At 43.7% G+C, this 14784-nt stretch overlaps 1 protein-coding gene across 7 annotated transcripts in view; it reads right to left on the bottom strand.

Moving 5' to 3' along the window:
• The window catches only part of TNRC6A (trinucleotide repeat containing adaptor 6A), a 43353-nt gene extending 28866 nt beyond the window's left edge, over positions 1–14487 (bottom strand). For 3 of the 7 annotated variants that reach the window (XM_051798288.1, XM_051798128.1, XM_051797833.1), the window contains exons 1-4: positions 13632–14160; positions 11442–11477; positions 4525–4615; positions 2517–2538 (exon numbers count right to left, since the gene is read on the bottom strand). In XM_051798288.1, the coding sequence (XP_051654248.1) occupies positions 2517–2538; positions 4525–4615; positions 11442–11477; positions 13632–13708 (226 nt within the window). In that variant the 5' untranslated portion in view covers positions 13709–14160. Of the gene's footprint in view, positions 1–2516; positions 2539–4524; positions 4616–11441; positions 11478–13631; positions 14161–14323 lie in introns of those variants that run through there. The other 4 variants (XM_051797902.1, XM_051798203.1, XM_051797989.1 and 1 more) reach the window with 4 other exon arrangements.
• Between the last annotated feature and the right edge of the window lie 297 nt (positions 14488–14784).

A 14784-nucleotide genomic window follows, 5' to 3' on the forward strand; every position in this document is an offset into this window, starting at 1 on the left:
TTCCAACCGGGAAAAGCAGAGTCAGGCGAGTGAAAACCCCGACGAAAACCAGAAGGGTCAGTGCAGTCGGGCCATTCTGCTTCGCCGAGAAGAACACAAAAAAGTTTCCAAGGTGGGAAATATGAGTCAAAGATTTCAATTCCACACCCAGCTATTTTTAGAGCACTTTCCGTTTCAGTGGGTAATTCAGTTTATTCTGTTCTGCAATGAAAGCAGCACTTTCTGCTGAGGGATCCAGTGCTGCAGTGACAGCTGGGTGCAGCTCGAGCTCCTGCTGCTCCCCAAAGCCCAGAACCTTTCAGAACTAACCCCAACTCCAGCACTGAGCCAGTTTTATCAATTACTTGGCATCTATACATTAAATGGTGTGCAAAGGGCACTTCAGCTCACGCTGAGCTCTCACCCTGGGGCAGCACAGCCTGACTGCTGGAGAGAGCACACACAGCCAAACTCAAACAGCCTCCTTCAACAGCATTTCCTTCAGTGCTTGACTCACCAGCAGCTACCTAGGGCCACAGTGCTGCTTGCAGAGTTCTGCTTTAGAGGGAATTCAGGATAAATGGATTGATTTGTCTATCTTTAATAGCACTGACTTCAAACACAGCAAAAGGACATATTTTGCCAGGCCAGAAAGAATACCACAACAACTGACTATTCTACAGTACTCTCAACAAATAGGGATTTTCAAATTATCCTTTTTTTCCTAAAGTACCTGGTAAAAAAGCACTGGGATGGCACGTGTCCACGTGTTTTGCCAGCTGCTCCACAAACAGATAAACCTTCCACTTAGCAACTGATACACTCACCTCTAACTGCTCTAACCTGCTCTTCCCTCCTTTAACAAAACCAGCTGGATCAAACCAGACAGGTCAGAATCCCTGAAATCCGCAGGAATGCCAAACGTGCGTTTTTAACTGCAATACTACTGCAATAAAACGCTCCTGGCACCAGAAACATTTATATTAGCATCATCTTCGTTACTTCCATCCCCAATCCTGAACAGGAAAACCCCCAGCTCTATGAACTTTCTCGGAAGGTTTCTGTCATTTTACATGAATGCTGGGACCTACTTCAGCTGGCACAACAGCAATTTCTACCTTAGCTAAAACAACAGTTTAGACCCATCCAAACTGTGCTTAAAACCAAGAAATATCCTCCTTCTCTACCCCCACCACTTAACCAGCTCCTTTTCTGAAAGAGGCACATAATTCTGAATTATTTAGAGATCCTATACTCTTGTATTTTATCTTCAGCTCATGCACAGAATAAATTATTTAAGACATTAACGTGATGGAAACTTGGAAACTAATGAAACATTAATTTGCATCCTGAATACAAGGAGGCAAAACTGGTGAAACAAGGCAAAAGCCATGCAACACAAGATATGGATTTTGTTCCTATAGAAACTGTGGCAAAAAGTTGTGTATCTGCATCTCATGATGTCTGTTCTTCCAGAGCACTGCCAGCTTGTGTTTCTCTGACAACTCTAAATTCCTGTTAAACTTTCTGAAATACCCTTTAAATAATAATGTAATTAAGTTGGAACTTATTATTTCCATTAGTGAACGTTAGGCCTTAAAGAAGAAAAGGAAAAATTAAAAAAAAAATTAAAAAAAAATTACTTTGTCCTTCAGAAGGAAGGCATTTTCTTTCCCTGTGAAGATTCCCACCAGGTAGCCTCCTGAGCAGAATTCCTGCCCTCCCTCTTCATGCTATTTTTAGCCATTTGCTTTGGCCCTGACATGACGCCAGAGCAGCCCGAGCACACGGGTCAAATGGTCACTCCAAATGTATGTTACTATTTACAGTAAAGTATTCTACTATTTTCCTTCTCCATCATCTTTTCAAACACATTTTATCACTTCAGAACAAATCTAGATATTTTCCTAATTCTTTAAATTCAAGAGAAAAGTGAAAACAATCTTTGTTCTCCTTTTTAGGGGCTGGTTGGAATGGAGATTTGCACAAACCCTACAAATATTCAGAATAACTGCAGTGCTCCCACCTGCCATGAACATGGAAATGACACCTTTCAGGTAGTGGCATCTTGATCATTTTGCAGGATGAACCCTTCACAAGCAAGAGTTAAAGTTATATCAATAACTTGTCTACCAAGTGTTCCCAATCCCAGCTGCACTTAGAGCATCTGGAACCTAAATTTCAAACAGATCATTCTATACATGGTCATTCCTTAAGTGTTTGTGCACTTGCAATCAAGGCAAAAAAGGGGAAGGAAAAATGCAAACCAGGACAAGAACTCCAGGTATTATGTCTATGCTTGGTGCTGTGTAAGTAACTAAGAATGGAAAACAGGAAGACCAGCAAGTCCAATCCCTGGATAAACCCTTTGCCATTACTTGTCTAAACTTTTGTGGTCACTTTGAAAAAGTGCAGCTGAAGTCTCAAGGATCCTACCTTTCACTTCTGAAAGGAGTTTTCAGGTGACACGTTTGATTCAACACATTTAAAACCACAGAAAAAGTACACAGAGTAAAACTAACTGTAAAGTAACTTACCTTTGATTTTTTGTTCAATGGCCTAGAACAAGAAAAAAGAAGTGTCAGTGATTTGTGCAGATAAGAGAGAAACCACATGTGCACGTGCCACTTCATAAAGCAACATTAGCTTTTGACTTTCCTCTTTTAATATGGTTTCAAGTTATTTAATTATCTACTTCAGAAGCATCTCTTTAACCAACCCAGGCCTATTATTCCTTATGCCTAAAAAGCTGTTTAAATGTTACAGAAGACAAAATTAATTTGAAAGATAACTACATGAAACAGACTGAATTAAACTTGCAAATTAAGATGTTTTAAGTGAGTTAAAAACTGTGCCTGGAAGCAAAGAGCCGCCACCACTTTTATTGCAGAACAGGGCAGGGAAGGGGGAGGGACCTGGAAAAAGAAAGGAGTAGGAGAGCAAATGCCAAAGCTTCAAGTCTTTCATTTCCAAGATTCAACAGGTTACACCTGTGGTATGGCCAAGATGAAAGATCTATTTGAATAAAACTTTAACACAGCATAAAACTGGGGACAGAGACATTTCTTGTATGTTAGTGCACCTCAGTGGTGTGCTCTTAACTATAAACCACAGTGAGATTGTGCTCAGAAAGCCCCTCCCAAAAGCACAAATCATAGTTCCTCCTATCTGAAACTAGAGTTCTCACTTTTAAAATCAATTATTGCCACAACAAAATGAGATTTAATTTGATGCAGTCACTCTGGAAGCTGCATAAAACTCATTTTAATTGTGATGTTCCATATATCTGCAGTATGTAATAGACTTGCAAAAATACTGAGGGTGTGATTATCTATAATAAAATCCACGAGGAGGGAGAGAAAGGAGAGTGTGTGAATGCAAAAAGAATTCATGGATTCACTGGTTTGATGTCAGACTTGCCCAGATTCAGACATTAGCACTGCCAGGGCTGAAACTTTAACCACAACTCTTCAGTGCCTCGACCTTGCCTCTCTTCAGGAAATCAAGGGCACATTAACAGAAACCCCCTCCTTTTCACCTTCTTATGCTGACAGAAAAGGGTACATAGTTTGAACTCTCCCCAGTTGTGACCCCACGAGTCATTTGCCTGGCACTTGGCCCATGAACAGGAAAATAAGACAACTCAGAACTTTTCAAAACTTTTTTTTGCTGTTTCTGGCAATCCACAGCACCCAAAGAGACCCCTGAAGAGCAAGGGGCTGAGCCCAGGCTCCTGACTGCCTTCTGCACTGAGGTGCAAGTCTCTAAGAAAAAAAACATTGAACATGTTTCAGCTGAGGACTTCCAAAGTGCTCGGTTCAAGACTCTGCAGGTTTTGCCAGCGAGCCTGTGGAAGGTAAAACCAACCAGTGTGTTCCTAAGAGCCATATCCAGCATCAGGCAATGGAATCACAGGAAAACTGCTGAGCAGGTTCACTCTGCTCCCACCAGCCAAAGAATCCCAAAACGGACATATTTAAAACCCACATTTACAAGCTCCTCTCAAGCTCAGGGTCAATATTTAGAATCAATGGCAATGAAGTGCACCTTGTCAGTAAACAGGGATTCTGAAGTGTTTACAAGCATTCCTGTGATGTTTCCATCCCTAAACACCTTTGCTATCAATATTTTCATTTTTATCCACCTATCCTACTACAAATTCTCTTATGACATGTTTCCATACTGAAGAATAAGATATATTAAAATAAGGATACAGCTGAAAGCCACTACCTTCAAATGGTACTTTTATTCTACTAATAAATGCATTTACAGAGAGAGGTTTCAAACTTAAAACCGCCTCTAGTGACAATCATTAAAAACAAGGGTCATCTCAGAAGAGAATTTAGTCTTGTAAGAAACTACACAGAGCCAATTACATTGTTCAGTATGACAGTTACCACTATATAACTGACAGCACATTTGAATCTAAAACACTACATTAACAAGAAAACACCTGTGAGAAACAACAGCTAAATCAGTTTTTACTAGCGGGGTGAAACAAGTCACCCCTGAGCACAGGGTTTTATTTTTCAGTGCTCCACATACCTTTTTTTGAGCAGCTTCCTTCTTCTTCTTGTCTTCTTTTCTCTTTTTCCTTTCTTCCATCAACTGTTCTTCCTCTTCTTGCACTAAATCCCTGAACCACACAGTTTGTAATTAACTCTCCCAAAATACAATCTGTACACACTTAGATTCATTTTAGAACAATTATTTCACAGTGACACAAAAGGAACTGGGGAATTTTGCTTCTAATTGGATCCTGTTTCTACAGGGACTGTCACTGTCACTGCAAGACACAAGTGACAGGACTTTAAGAGCAGATGTGGTGTCAAGCTACACGTAAGGTGTTCTTTCTTCCAGAGCTTACAAGGAAGGCTTAGACTTTAATTTGATTCAAAAGGCAGCAAATTCAGATGTTATTTAATCTCTACCTGAACTGGTACAACTGAGCTCTGGCACATCCCAGCCCGGAGCATTCCCACACTCAGCCAAAGCCACAGACCCCCTGCACATCTGCACCAGCTCCCTCACCCCCAACCACCTCTGCCAGGAACCACCCGAGCGTGGGCACTGTCACACCACAGCTGGCACCAACAGGGTCATTTTAGAGCTCCCCAACCACGGACAAAACTGCAACTTGTCAAAAGTGAACCCAAAACTCAGTGCATTAACTAAATTCACTTGATACATGGTATTTTGTGCTCAAACTGGAGGCTGAGCAGCAACATCCCTGTCCAGCTTACCCTGTTTAAAAACACACTTCAAAAGATTTTTGAGGAAAAAGAACTAACAATGTCAATTGGGGCAGTCACTACTTGCCTCTGCCTGGAAACACTGGGCTCCTTTTTAACCCCAAACTGCCCATAACCACACTTTCAGACAAGATAATTTGGTATCTGTCAGAAACAATGCCAATTGAATGCATTAAACTACAAGATATTCCACAAGTACTAAAACTTTCATTACTTTTTTAGATATATAAATAACCAGTTGATTTTACTTTTAGCTCAGGTCCCTTTCAAAGTGACTGCAGGTGTCAGTTTTGGAGTTTTCATTTTTAATTTTTTTTAAAATCCACATGTGAGTTCAGGCTCCCAGTTGCCCAGTTCCACTGCAGCATATTCATATAAGTTCCTCACTGGTTAATGAGACAAACAGCAGCACTCTGAGCACTGCTCTCGTGCAGGTGGTGCCAGTGTAAGTGATACTGAACAGTAGCTCACCAGGTCATCTCCTTCTGGTACCCAGCAGCAGGTTATCCTCATCCTGATTTATGATCCCACCATTCCTTTGGGAGAGGCAGCTCTCAGGTTACTGCTGCCCATTTCAGTTCTACCTTTAAGCTCTAAAATTGTTTTTTTGTCCTGATCTGAAGTTCTCCAGCAAGATGGTGAAGGTGGTTCTCCTCCCAATAAGGACAATGCCACATTGTAAATGCCATTACATAAAATGCCAGTTATACTTAAATTTAAATTTCGGTGGCTGAATGTACTCACAGAGCAACCACCAACAGCAACTACTGTCAATCCCTGATTGCAGAGATCCTGGTTCTCACTGCAAACCCCATTCCAGCCACTGCCTGCTTCTTTCCCCAGTGCTCCCTTCTGTTGGAATAACAGTGCTTTACTGCACATCCAGCATCCCTTTTCCCCTCTACCACACCGAGGGGGCTGTTCCAGGTACCAGCACCTCCTGTTGCACGTGTGAGCAGCAGCAGCAGCAGCAGCCTGGTCCTGCAGGTCTGACCAGCAGCAGAGCTGCTCTGACAGTGAGCACTCAAACCACCCACACACTGACCTGCTACAGACACACCCCTGCTCTGAGAAGCTTCCACAGACCAAATTCCGGCTTTTAAGATTTTCCAATAACAGACAGCAAGCATTAGTTACTTCTCTTAAGAAAGAATTGTTTCTGAGAATTGCTAAGATATGCAAAAAAAAAAATCTAAAAGTGTTACTTCTGAGCCCCCTCTGTGTTTCAGTTGCACTGCCAGAGGAATCACAACCCACCAAACACAACCTGGCTATTTTGCATTTTGCCACAGCTTTATCATCTGGTTGCAAGACTCATCAAGGACTGTCTCACTGCACAAGCAATTTTGCATTTACAACTGGGTCTCAAAAATGATTTCAGGGACAACTAAGAGGTCAGTCACGTAACTGCAGAAACAATTCCAGTTGGCCAGTTTCACTTAGAGCAACCCCTTGGATGCAGTGCAAATCTGAGTTTAATGATTAACCTGCAGTGACATCTGTGCACTGCAAAGGTGACACATCAGTCAGTCTTGTCCCTTGTTGTCTCACGCCCTGAGCATTTGTAACCAAAGGGAAGTTGGTGACACTGATCCTCAGTTTGGGCTCATTTGGGACAGTCCAATTTTTAACAGGCAATTTAAGTTGGAGAACAATACCAGGTCTGGAATCAGTGTAGAGGAAACAGGTTCTGTAGGTCCCAGCTCCTTCTCAACACGACCCCCAGTTCATTTACAGCTCCCTTCCATACAGAGCAGAGTCAATGGTTCACTCCTCGGGAATTCAGTACTTCCTGAGGTACCACTGACAGCAGGAGATGCCTAATCCAGCTGAAAAGGCAGAGTACTGTGTCCTCCTCCCTCAGCCAGGAGAGGTCATGCCCACAGCCCTTCTCTCTCCCAGTCTCAGTTCCTCGGTGGACATGGTCCGTAGGCAGCTCTGCCCACCCTGCCAACACCCAGGCTGGGACCTCCCCTCGGACTGGCTGCTGGAGCAAAAGCTTAGTTACAGAATCTCTGAGAGCTCTAAGAGCTAAGAAAGCCACCAGCACTTGTTTTGTATAACAAATTTCAGTCTGTCACATGCCAAAACTGCATTAACTGAAAAATTGTTCCGCTTTTAGAAGAAAGCTGTAGCACGTTCAAGAACAAGCAGAATGCAAAATAGTATTTTCACAGGGAAAAAAAGTAACTCATCAATCCTGCTCCAGCTAAATCAACAGGATTTCATTTTGAGAATACAGATGCTAACAACTAACATACCAATATCTCTGGAATATTCTACCACAGCATCATCGGTTTGTTTTCACACAGGAACAACAGAACTCCTAAATTATGACACTCTATGACATCTGATTTTCATCTAATTTAGAAAAACATTCTAGATTACAAAGCCAGTTTAGGATACACAAAACCTCCGATGATTAGGATCAGGACTCCAGGCAACCGATGGATAAAAATTACCCACCTATAGTTCATGCTGAGTTTTTAAGAGTATTAATTACCACTATAACATTGAATCTTAGTGACTGGAGTGCAAAACTAACCCACTGTACAGCAGCAGCAAAGCCCTTCCTGCTCCTGTTCTTCCCTGAAAACTGAACCCTCCAAGGAAGACAGGCCTATCCCCCACCCTCATACATAAACTTAAGCCTGAGACACAAATTCACATTTGCCTATTAAGTCTTCAGAGTGTCAGGCAGAACTCCTGAATTTTCATCTGACAGCAGGAAGTGTCTTCTCCCTTATTCTTTCCAACACACAAATCCATGGCCCTCTCACCAGACAGCAAATGATGGGATTGATGCCTCCGAGTCCACCTCCATTGGAACATGTAACAAACAAGCTCCATTTCTGATGCTGCTCCCTGAGAAACAGGAGTGGAATGTAGCATTTCCCATTCACCACCTCTGACTAAGGGCTCCCTGTTCCTGTGTACAAACTAACAGCAGCCCCGTGGCCCTTTACAGCACGGAACAGGAACCACCACAGGAATCCGGCCTTGTGGTAACAACACAAAGCCAGAAAAACAACCAGTTTTTTTGCTGGGCTTTTCCCTGTATCTGGGAGATTTAATCCATCGACCTTGTGTGGCCAAAGTGTTTGCAGCACCACGCTCAGCTCAGTCTGCCAGCGGGCCCCAGCCAAGGCCTGAGCACTCCAACTGAGAACAGAAACACACCAACAGGCCCCTGATTTCCCCTATCAGCCACCCCACTTCCACCAAACACATGCACAGGGAACGTCCTTCTCCTCCTGTGTAATGGGATTAGCTTGCTCAAGGTTAAATGGCCTTAGCAGAAATGCAAACCATATTTTTCAATTTAGATCAAGTGAAAATAAAACACCCCGGCCATAGGAAATCCACATCGGAGACAGAACAAAGGCCTCTGGTTTCAACAGCTTAACTTGAAAGGTGCTTTATTTTCAAATGAGACCAAATGAAAATGGATCTTGATCTCAGGAGAGACTGCACATTTGATGGCTCTGAGAATGTGCAAGGAGAAACTGCTGCTATCTGCATAAATTTGAACAGACCGAGGGTCAGATAAATATTTACCATTTTTTTTAAAAGCGATTTTTTGCTCCAGGTGTGTACCCCAGTACAATTCCTTGTATAAGGGGGAAAAATCCTAACAAACTACCAAAATGTTTTCCTCAATTAAGCCATTTAAAAAAAAAAATAAATCAAAACCAAACCCAGCCTTTCAATCTCCTAGAACAGGTATCAAGAGAGTGCAAGACACTTTATTTTTGTATGGCTTGATTTGTTATTTGGCTTGTGGAAACTAGAAAAAGCTCTCATGCTCAAACTGCAAACATTTCAGGTCAATATTTATATCAAATCACGTTTCACTCATTACTTTAATTCTTGAAAAAGAGTTCTATTAATCTTTAATTTCTAAAGGTCCAGTTTGGCATTGTAAAAATACCTGGGCTGAAAGAGTCATATTTAACCTTTATTCTTATGTTGCAGAAGGGGAAAATCAAGTTCACCCATATACTCCCTGGCACACAGGCTGAGGATGCAGTAATTAATGTTTGTGCAGCACTGCTATCTTTGCTGTTACAATTTACCAAAGGGCAACATGTTTTGCCACAATAAAATCACAATTCTGTCACCTCACAGAGGAAATGATGGTTACAAGAATTCCAAGTCACCATCCCTGAAGGGATTTAACAGCCATGTGGATGTGACACCTGGGGACATGGTGGCAACTGGATTATCAGCTGAAGGCAAAAAATAACTATGGATTTTTACCTTTTTCCCATATACTCCATGGAGCAAACATACAAGGTAGAATTAGAAGTGATTGTACACAGAGGCTTTTGAAACCAATCTAAAAATTCCAGTGACAAACATAAAATAAATTTTGGGTGAAACAAATAAATAAATTAATTCTTTCCACTGTTTGCTCTTCTTCTAGTTATAAATTAACTTGCAGTGCTACAGGTGGAACACTGCCAGGTAACTACAGGTAAGCATCAGGAATCAAAAGGTCTTTAACAATTCTGCAAAGCACCATGTGCTCAACCTACAGCTGATCTTCTACACACACTTCCAAAAACGTCGCTGAGACTGTTTATATTTTGACATAAAAGTTCCCTAATCTTTAAATTTTTTGAAATTACACAATTACATACAACTGCCAATAAAAATGATTTCTCAGGTTCTATAAAAACCAACAGCTTTTCTACTCGCCAGAATTCTACAAGGATCAATTATAAACTGTGTATTTTGGTTAAAGAGGGATCCTACAGTTCCTTTATCCATGTGTCCCACAGAACAGCCAACTGCACTGGGAAGAGTTCATGGAATAGACACCAGGACTTTGAAGTTAACAAAAAACCCCAACAAACGCTCTGGCACCTGAACCCACCCAGCGTGTTCCTGGGAGCACAGAGAGCCTCAGGCAGTGAGAACAAAACAAACCCACTCATTTACAGACGTGTATGTGTGTTAGTTCTTTCCAGCTATTAACAGAAAGGAGAGGTGCTGCCAAGCTAAAAACTGAAACAAATACTTCAATGAATAATTAATTAGTAAATGAGTATCAGCTACTTTCTTTTTTGCTTTTAAATACCTCAGTCTTTAAATTATCACCCTAAAAGTGAAGTGCTAGAATTGCACCTACCATGTCTGCCACTACCAATTACCTGGAACACATTCAGCTTTCCCATTTTCCCAGTACAGACGCTGGCTCATCAGAACAATGTTCCCAACTACAAGCACTATAAATGCACCATAATTCTGGCACATTTGTGTTAGTTTTGTCCTCAAGTTTCACCCGAGATGTTCACTGCTATGTAAGCAGACAAAAGACAGATCTGTTTCCCAAGAAGTTTATCATCCAACTCCTCAAGACTCCAGCAGCAGCCATAAACAATCCCTATCTTCTGTACCAAATGAGGGACCGAAGGAGGCAGATTAAACTGCTCCTCCACAGTCACACTGGTCATACCACAGGAGGCTCTAACAGAAGCACAAACCCAAACAACTGTTCAAAACCAGCACCTTAACTCTGACCCACTCCCAGGCTGCTGCAGCCTTATTGCTGCAGAGGCAGCACTGCTCTGCACAGGGCTTTGCTCTGAGACCCAAAACGCAAAAGTAAATAAAAGGTACCTTATGGGGACCACCTGACAATTATGTATGACCTGGAAAAGTGTCTGTGGAGGAGAAAGGGGTGTGTAATTTTGCAAAAGTGTCTCTAAAAGTCTTGAAAAGCACAAATAGAATGTTTTTTTTTTCTGCAGTAAACTCTTCCCCTTTCACAGCAGACATCATTCCATCAGAAGTTTCTCAGGGAAAAGACTACACCTCCCAAAACCCAACAGAAAACCAACTGCTTAAACATCAACAAACAACTGCATTTCTCCCTGTTTCTCTATGTCTCTATCATTGAGCCAGCTCTTTTTTACACTCCTGCAGCAAATAAGGAACATATCACAGCAATATTGTAGTTATTGTAACACAAAACCATAAAAATCAATTGTACAGTAATAACTTAGAATACAAGGATGAAATCTACAGGTGAGAAGTTTGCTCTCCCAAAACATGGTCAGTCTGCAACCAATGCAGATGGAAGGTGGAGCGGAATCACAGATGAATGGAAGCCATGGAGATTCTTCCCTATGGTTTGCATGCTTGTGAAACAAGACAAACCCTTGGGTTTGGGAAAATAATTGTAAACGTATTTCAGATATTTACCTTCTCTCAGTTCCACATAAATGAGGCAGGAGAGCCCTGTTTACCAAACAGAATTGAAAGGTTATTGCTTAAATCAGAAGAACTAAATGGTGATTTTTAGCAGTCCTGATTTTAACCAAATTTAACTCTCAGATGTCCCCAGTTAACACTGGATAGCTCTTGTTCTGCCCAAACAGGTGACATTTGACTCGTAACATTAACAGTGTGCAATGGACTTGTCTGAATTACTGTCACGAGCTTATTTTTGAGACCAGGAATATTTGTGCAGCACTAGGCATGTATGAATTCTAGAGAGAACACAGACCAAATGAGGATTCTTTTTCAAAAGGCCAAGCAAGCCAAATGCTAATCCTGAGTGTAAAATAGGAATCACTCCAACTGGATAAACAAGCTGTACTGAAATCTGTAATACTTAATCCTGTCACAAACCTACAGTCTAGGCCAATATTCCCAGTAAGATAAAAAATATTTGCTACCCATTAATTTATAAGCATAAACTCCAGAAGTGACTTCAGAACACACACGAAGCAAACCCAGTGTCCCATGGTGTTCAGAGTCTACATCCACACTGTGAAATCTGAGATTAACATGAACTATAGCACAGGGCTATGTACCTTCCCAGGGAAGAATATGTGCTCTTTTACATCTTGACTAGGTCACTGCAAATTTAATAAGACTGTAAATAATGCCACTGGAGGAAGAATGAGGGCTATCTGCTGAGTTCTACCCCCGTAAAACAATTAACCAGGCCCGTCCAGCGCAGGCACATCACGGTTTATCAGCTGTGTGCTCACACGACCAGGGCTCCCTGGCTAAACATAAACCAGATGGGGCAGCAATGTGAACTTCAAACCAGTTCTGAATCTTTTCAATGAATAAAACATACCCCTCTGTGTCAGAGAGACACAGGGACCCATTCCACAGTACGATTTACTCTCCAAGCACTGAATTTTGGCACGTCTATAGTTTTCTTTCACTTCTTGTCACTCTTGGCCTTGCCTGCAGCGTGACAAGATCTCTGCTAAGGTCATAAAAATGTGCAGATCTACTGACTTACTAAGACTGGCACCAAATACTGCTCTGAACTTAGCACTCTGTCACTCTAAATAACACAGTTCTGAAATCACTTCTGTCATCGAGAAAACACCAAGTGCTTTCACAGAACCCTGACGGGTTAACAGCAATGTGCCAAAGGCATCTTAAAGATTCCACGTGTTAAAATTACTCCATGTATTTATTTCAACAACAACATGGGAAAAATTATTCATGTTTAAGAGTATTACCAAAAAAATCCTGACAGCAGGGGAAAGCAAAGCAGTTTTCACAGTGCGATCCTAACTTGGCCTGGAAGCGGGAGACTGCTCAGGCACGGGAAAGAGGGAAAAATGCAGTCTGGGATTCTATCAGCTATATTCAGGGTTTGGGCACATTTGGAAATCCCTTTAACAATTAGCAAAAGGCCCTTTAAGGTCTAACTGAAAAAGAACCCAAAAAGGAAGTAGGACAAAAGCTGAAATCAAAGAATGTAAAAACCAGAGCAGATATCTGCGGGAAAGTCACAGGACTAAAAGCAAACGGTGCAGAAGAAACAACTACTTAAACAGAAAAATGATGTGTGATGGCACAGAATTCTTAATTCAACATGACTCTGAACTCCTGCCCATTCTACAAACTTTTCATTCTACAAACTACGTGCTAACGGGAAATTCACCAACTAACTCTTCATGGCAAAAGAGGCAAAGACCCAATAGTTCTATGGCAACATACAGTTTATTTGAGTTCTTGCCACAACCAATTGTTTCTTGCCTCCCAACAATATTTGCCTGAAGTGTATAGAAAAAAAACCCCACCAACTCTTCCTTTATTTTTTAGTTATTTTTAGGTACTACGCCCTAGAGCAGAAAAGTTATTTTTCTCTTCAAAAACCTCCCATATTAAAGACACTCTATTATACACCTGGTGTTGTTATTCGGAAAAAAAAAAAACCCTGCTAAAAAGGTGTTTAGTCTGCAGAACTAACTAAACTTGCAGAGATTTCTCTACTCAATAGAGAACGTTTTCCAATTCAGGGTTTTTTTTATCTTTACAATTAACAAGAGATTAAAGCTCCCGATAAAGCCCACAACTATTTCTAGCCCAAGGCCAACTCTCCATCTAAACTGTGGGAGGGAATTTAAATGAGCCTTTTACCTGCTTAGTTTTCTTTCGACTTCTTTGGTAGCTTTAGCTTCCAATTCTCTAGAAGAGAAAGCGGTGTTGGTTTCCATGTCAACAGCAATGCAGCACGAAAATAAAACTGGTGCGGGGTCAGGATGTACAGGGAGCTCCAGGTGGGGCTGGTCAGGAGGGAGCAGGGAGAACACGGATCGCCCAGGGATGGGATGCAGCGGTGCGTGTGTGTCCCGGGACAGGAGCGGGCACAGCCTGCCCTGCCGGCCCTGTGTGCCCTGTGCCCAGCACCCATTCCGGGAGCACGGCACCCATCCCTGCGTGTCCTACCTGCACCCCAACACCCAGCCCTGCTCCGTCCGACCTGCACTTCACCCTTTCAAGGACTTTAAGGAGAACAATTCTGCTGCATCACTTCATCCCGCGGATGCGGTTCCGGCGCAGCCCCGGGACCCTCCGTGCCCCACCGGCGGCCCCTGGGAGCTGCCGGCCCCGCAGGAGCGAACCCCGAGCCGGGGAGGGCAGAGCCCGGCCCGGGATGGGGGAACACCGCTCTGGGCGGGCGCTGCGACCCCCCGGGGCGGCCCCTCCGCCGGCCCCGCGACCCGGCGAGGGCGACCCCGACCCCTCGGGCCGCCTGGGGCTCCGCCGCCGCCGCCCGGCCCGTCCCCCGCCCCGCGCGGCCCGGCCGGCGCCGCCCGCGCTCCCGGTACCTCATGTATGTAAAGTGCTCGGAGTCCGTCCCGGAGGCGGCGGCGCGGGCCCGGCGCGGCCGGCGGCTCTATGCGGGCTGAGCCCGGCGCTGCGGAGCGGGAGGGCCCGGCAGCTGCAGCCGCAGCTCCGCCGCCATTTCCTGCCGCCACCGCCCGCCCGCCCCGCGCGCAGGAAGCGAACCCGCCCCGGCCGCGCTTCCGGGGCGCCCCGACATGGCGCGGCCCGGCCGGGGTCAGGGAGGCACGGAATCATCGCATCACTGCACCTCGAGCTCTGTCACGGGGGCTGGGATGGGTATCAGGAGAAGGTCCTTCCCCCAGAGGGTGGTTGGGCACTGACCAGGCTCCCCAGGACAGCGGTCACGGCCCCAAGGCCGTCAGAGCTCAGGGAGTGTTTGGACAACGCTCTCAGGGACAGGGTGGGACTGTTGGGGTGTCCTGGGCAGGGCCAGGAGTTGGAC

This window comes from Manacus candei, unplaced genomic scaffold (assembly GCF_025592945.1).
Source record: "Manacus candei isolate 608988 ecotype Guabito, Panama unplaced genomic scaffold, ASM2559294v1 h1tg000002l, whole genome shotgun sequence".
Lineage (NCBI taxonomy): Eukaryota > Metazoa > Chordata > Aves > Passeriformes > Pipridae > Manacus > Manacus candei.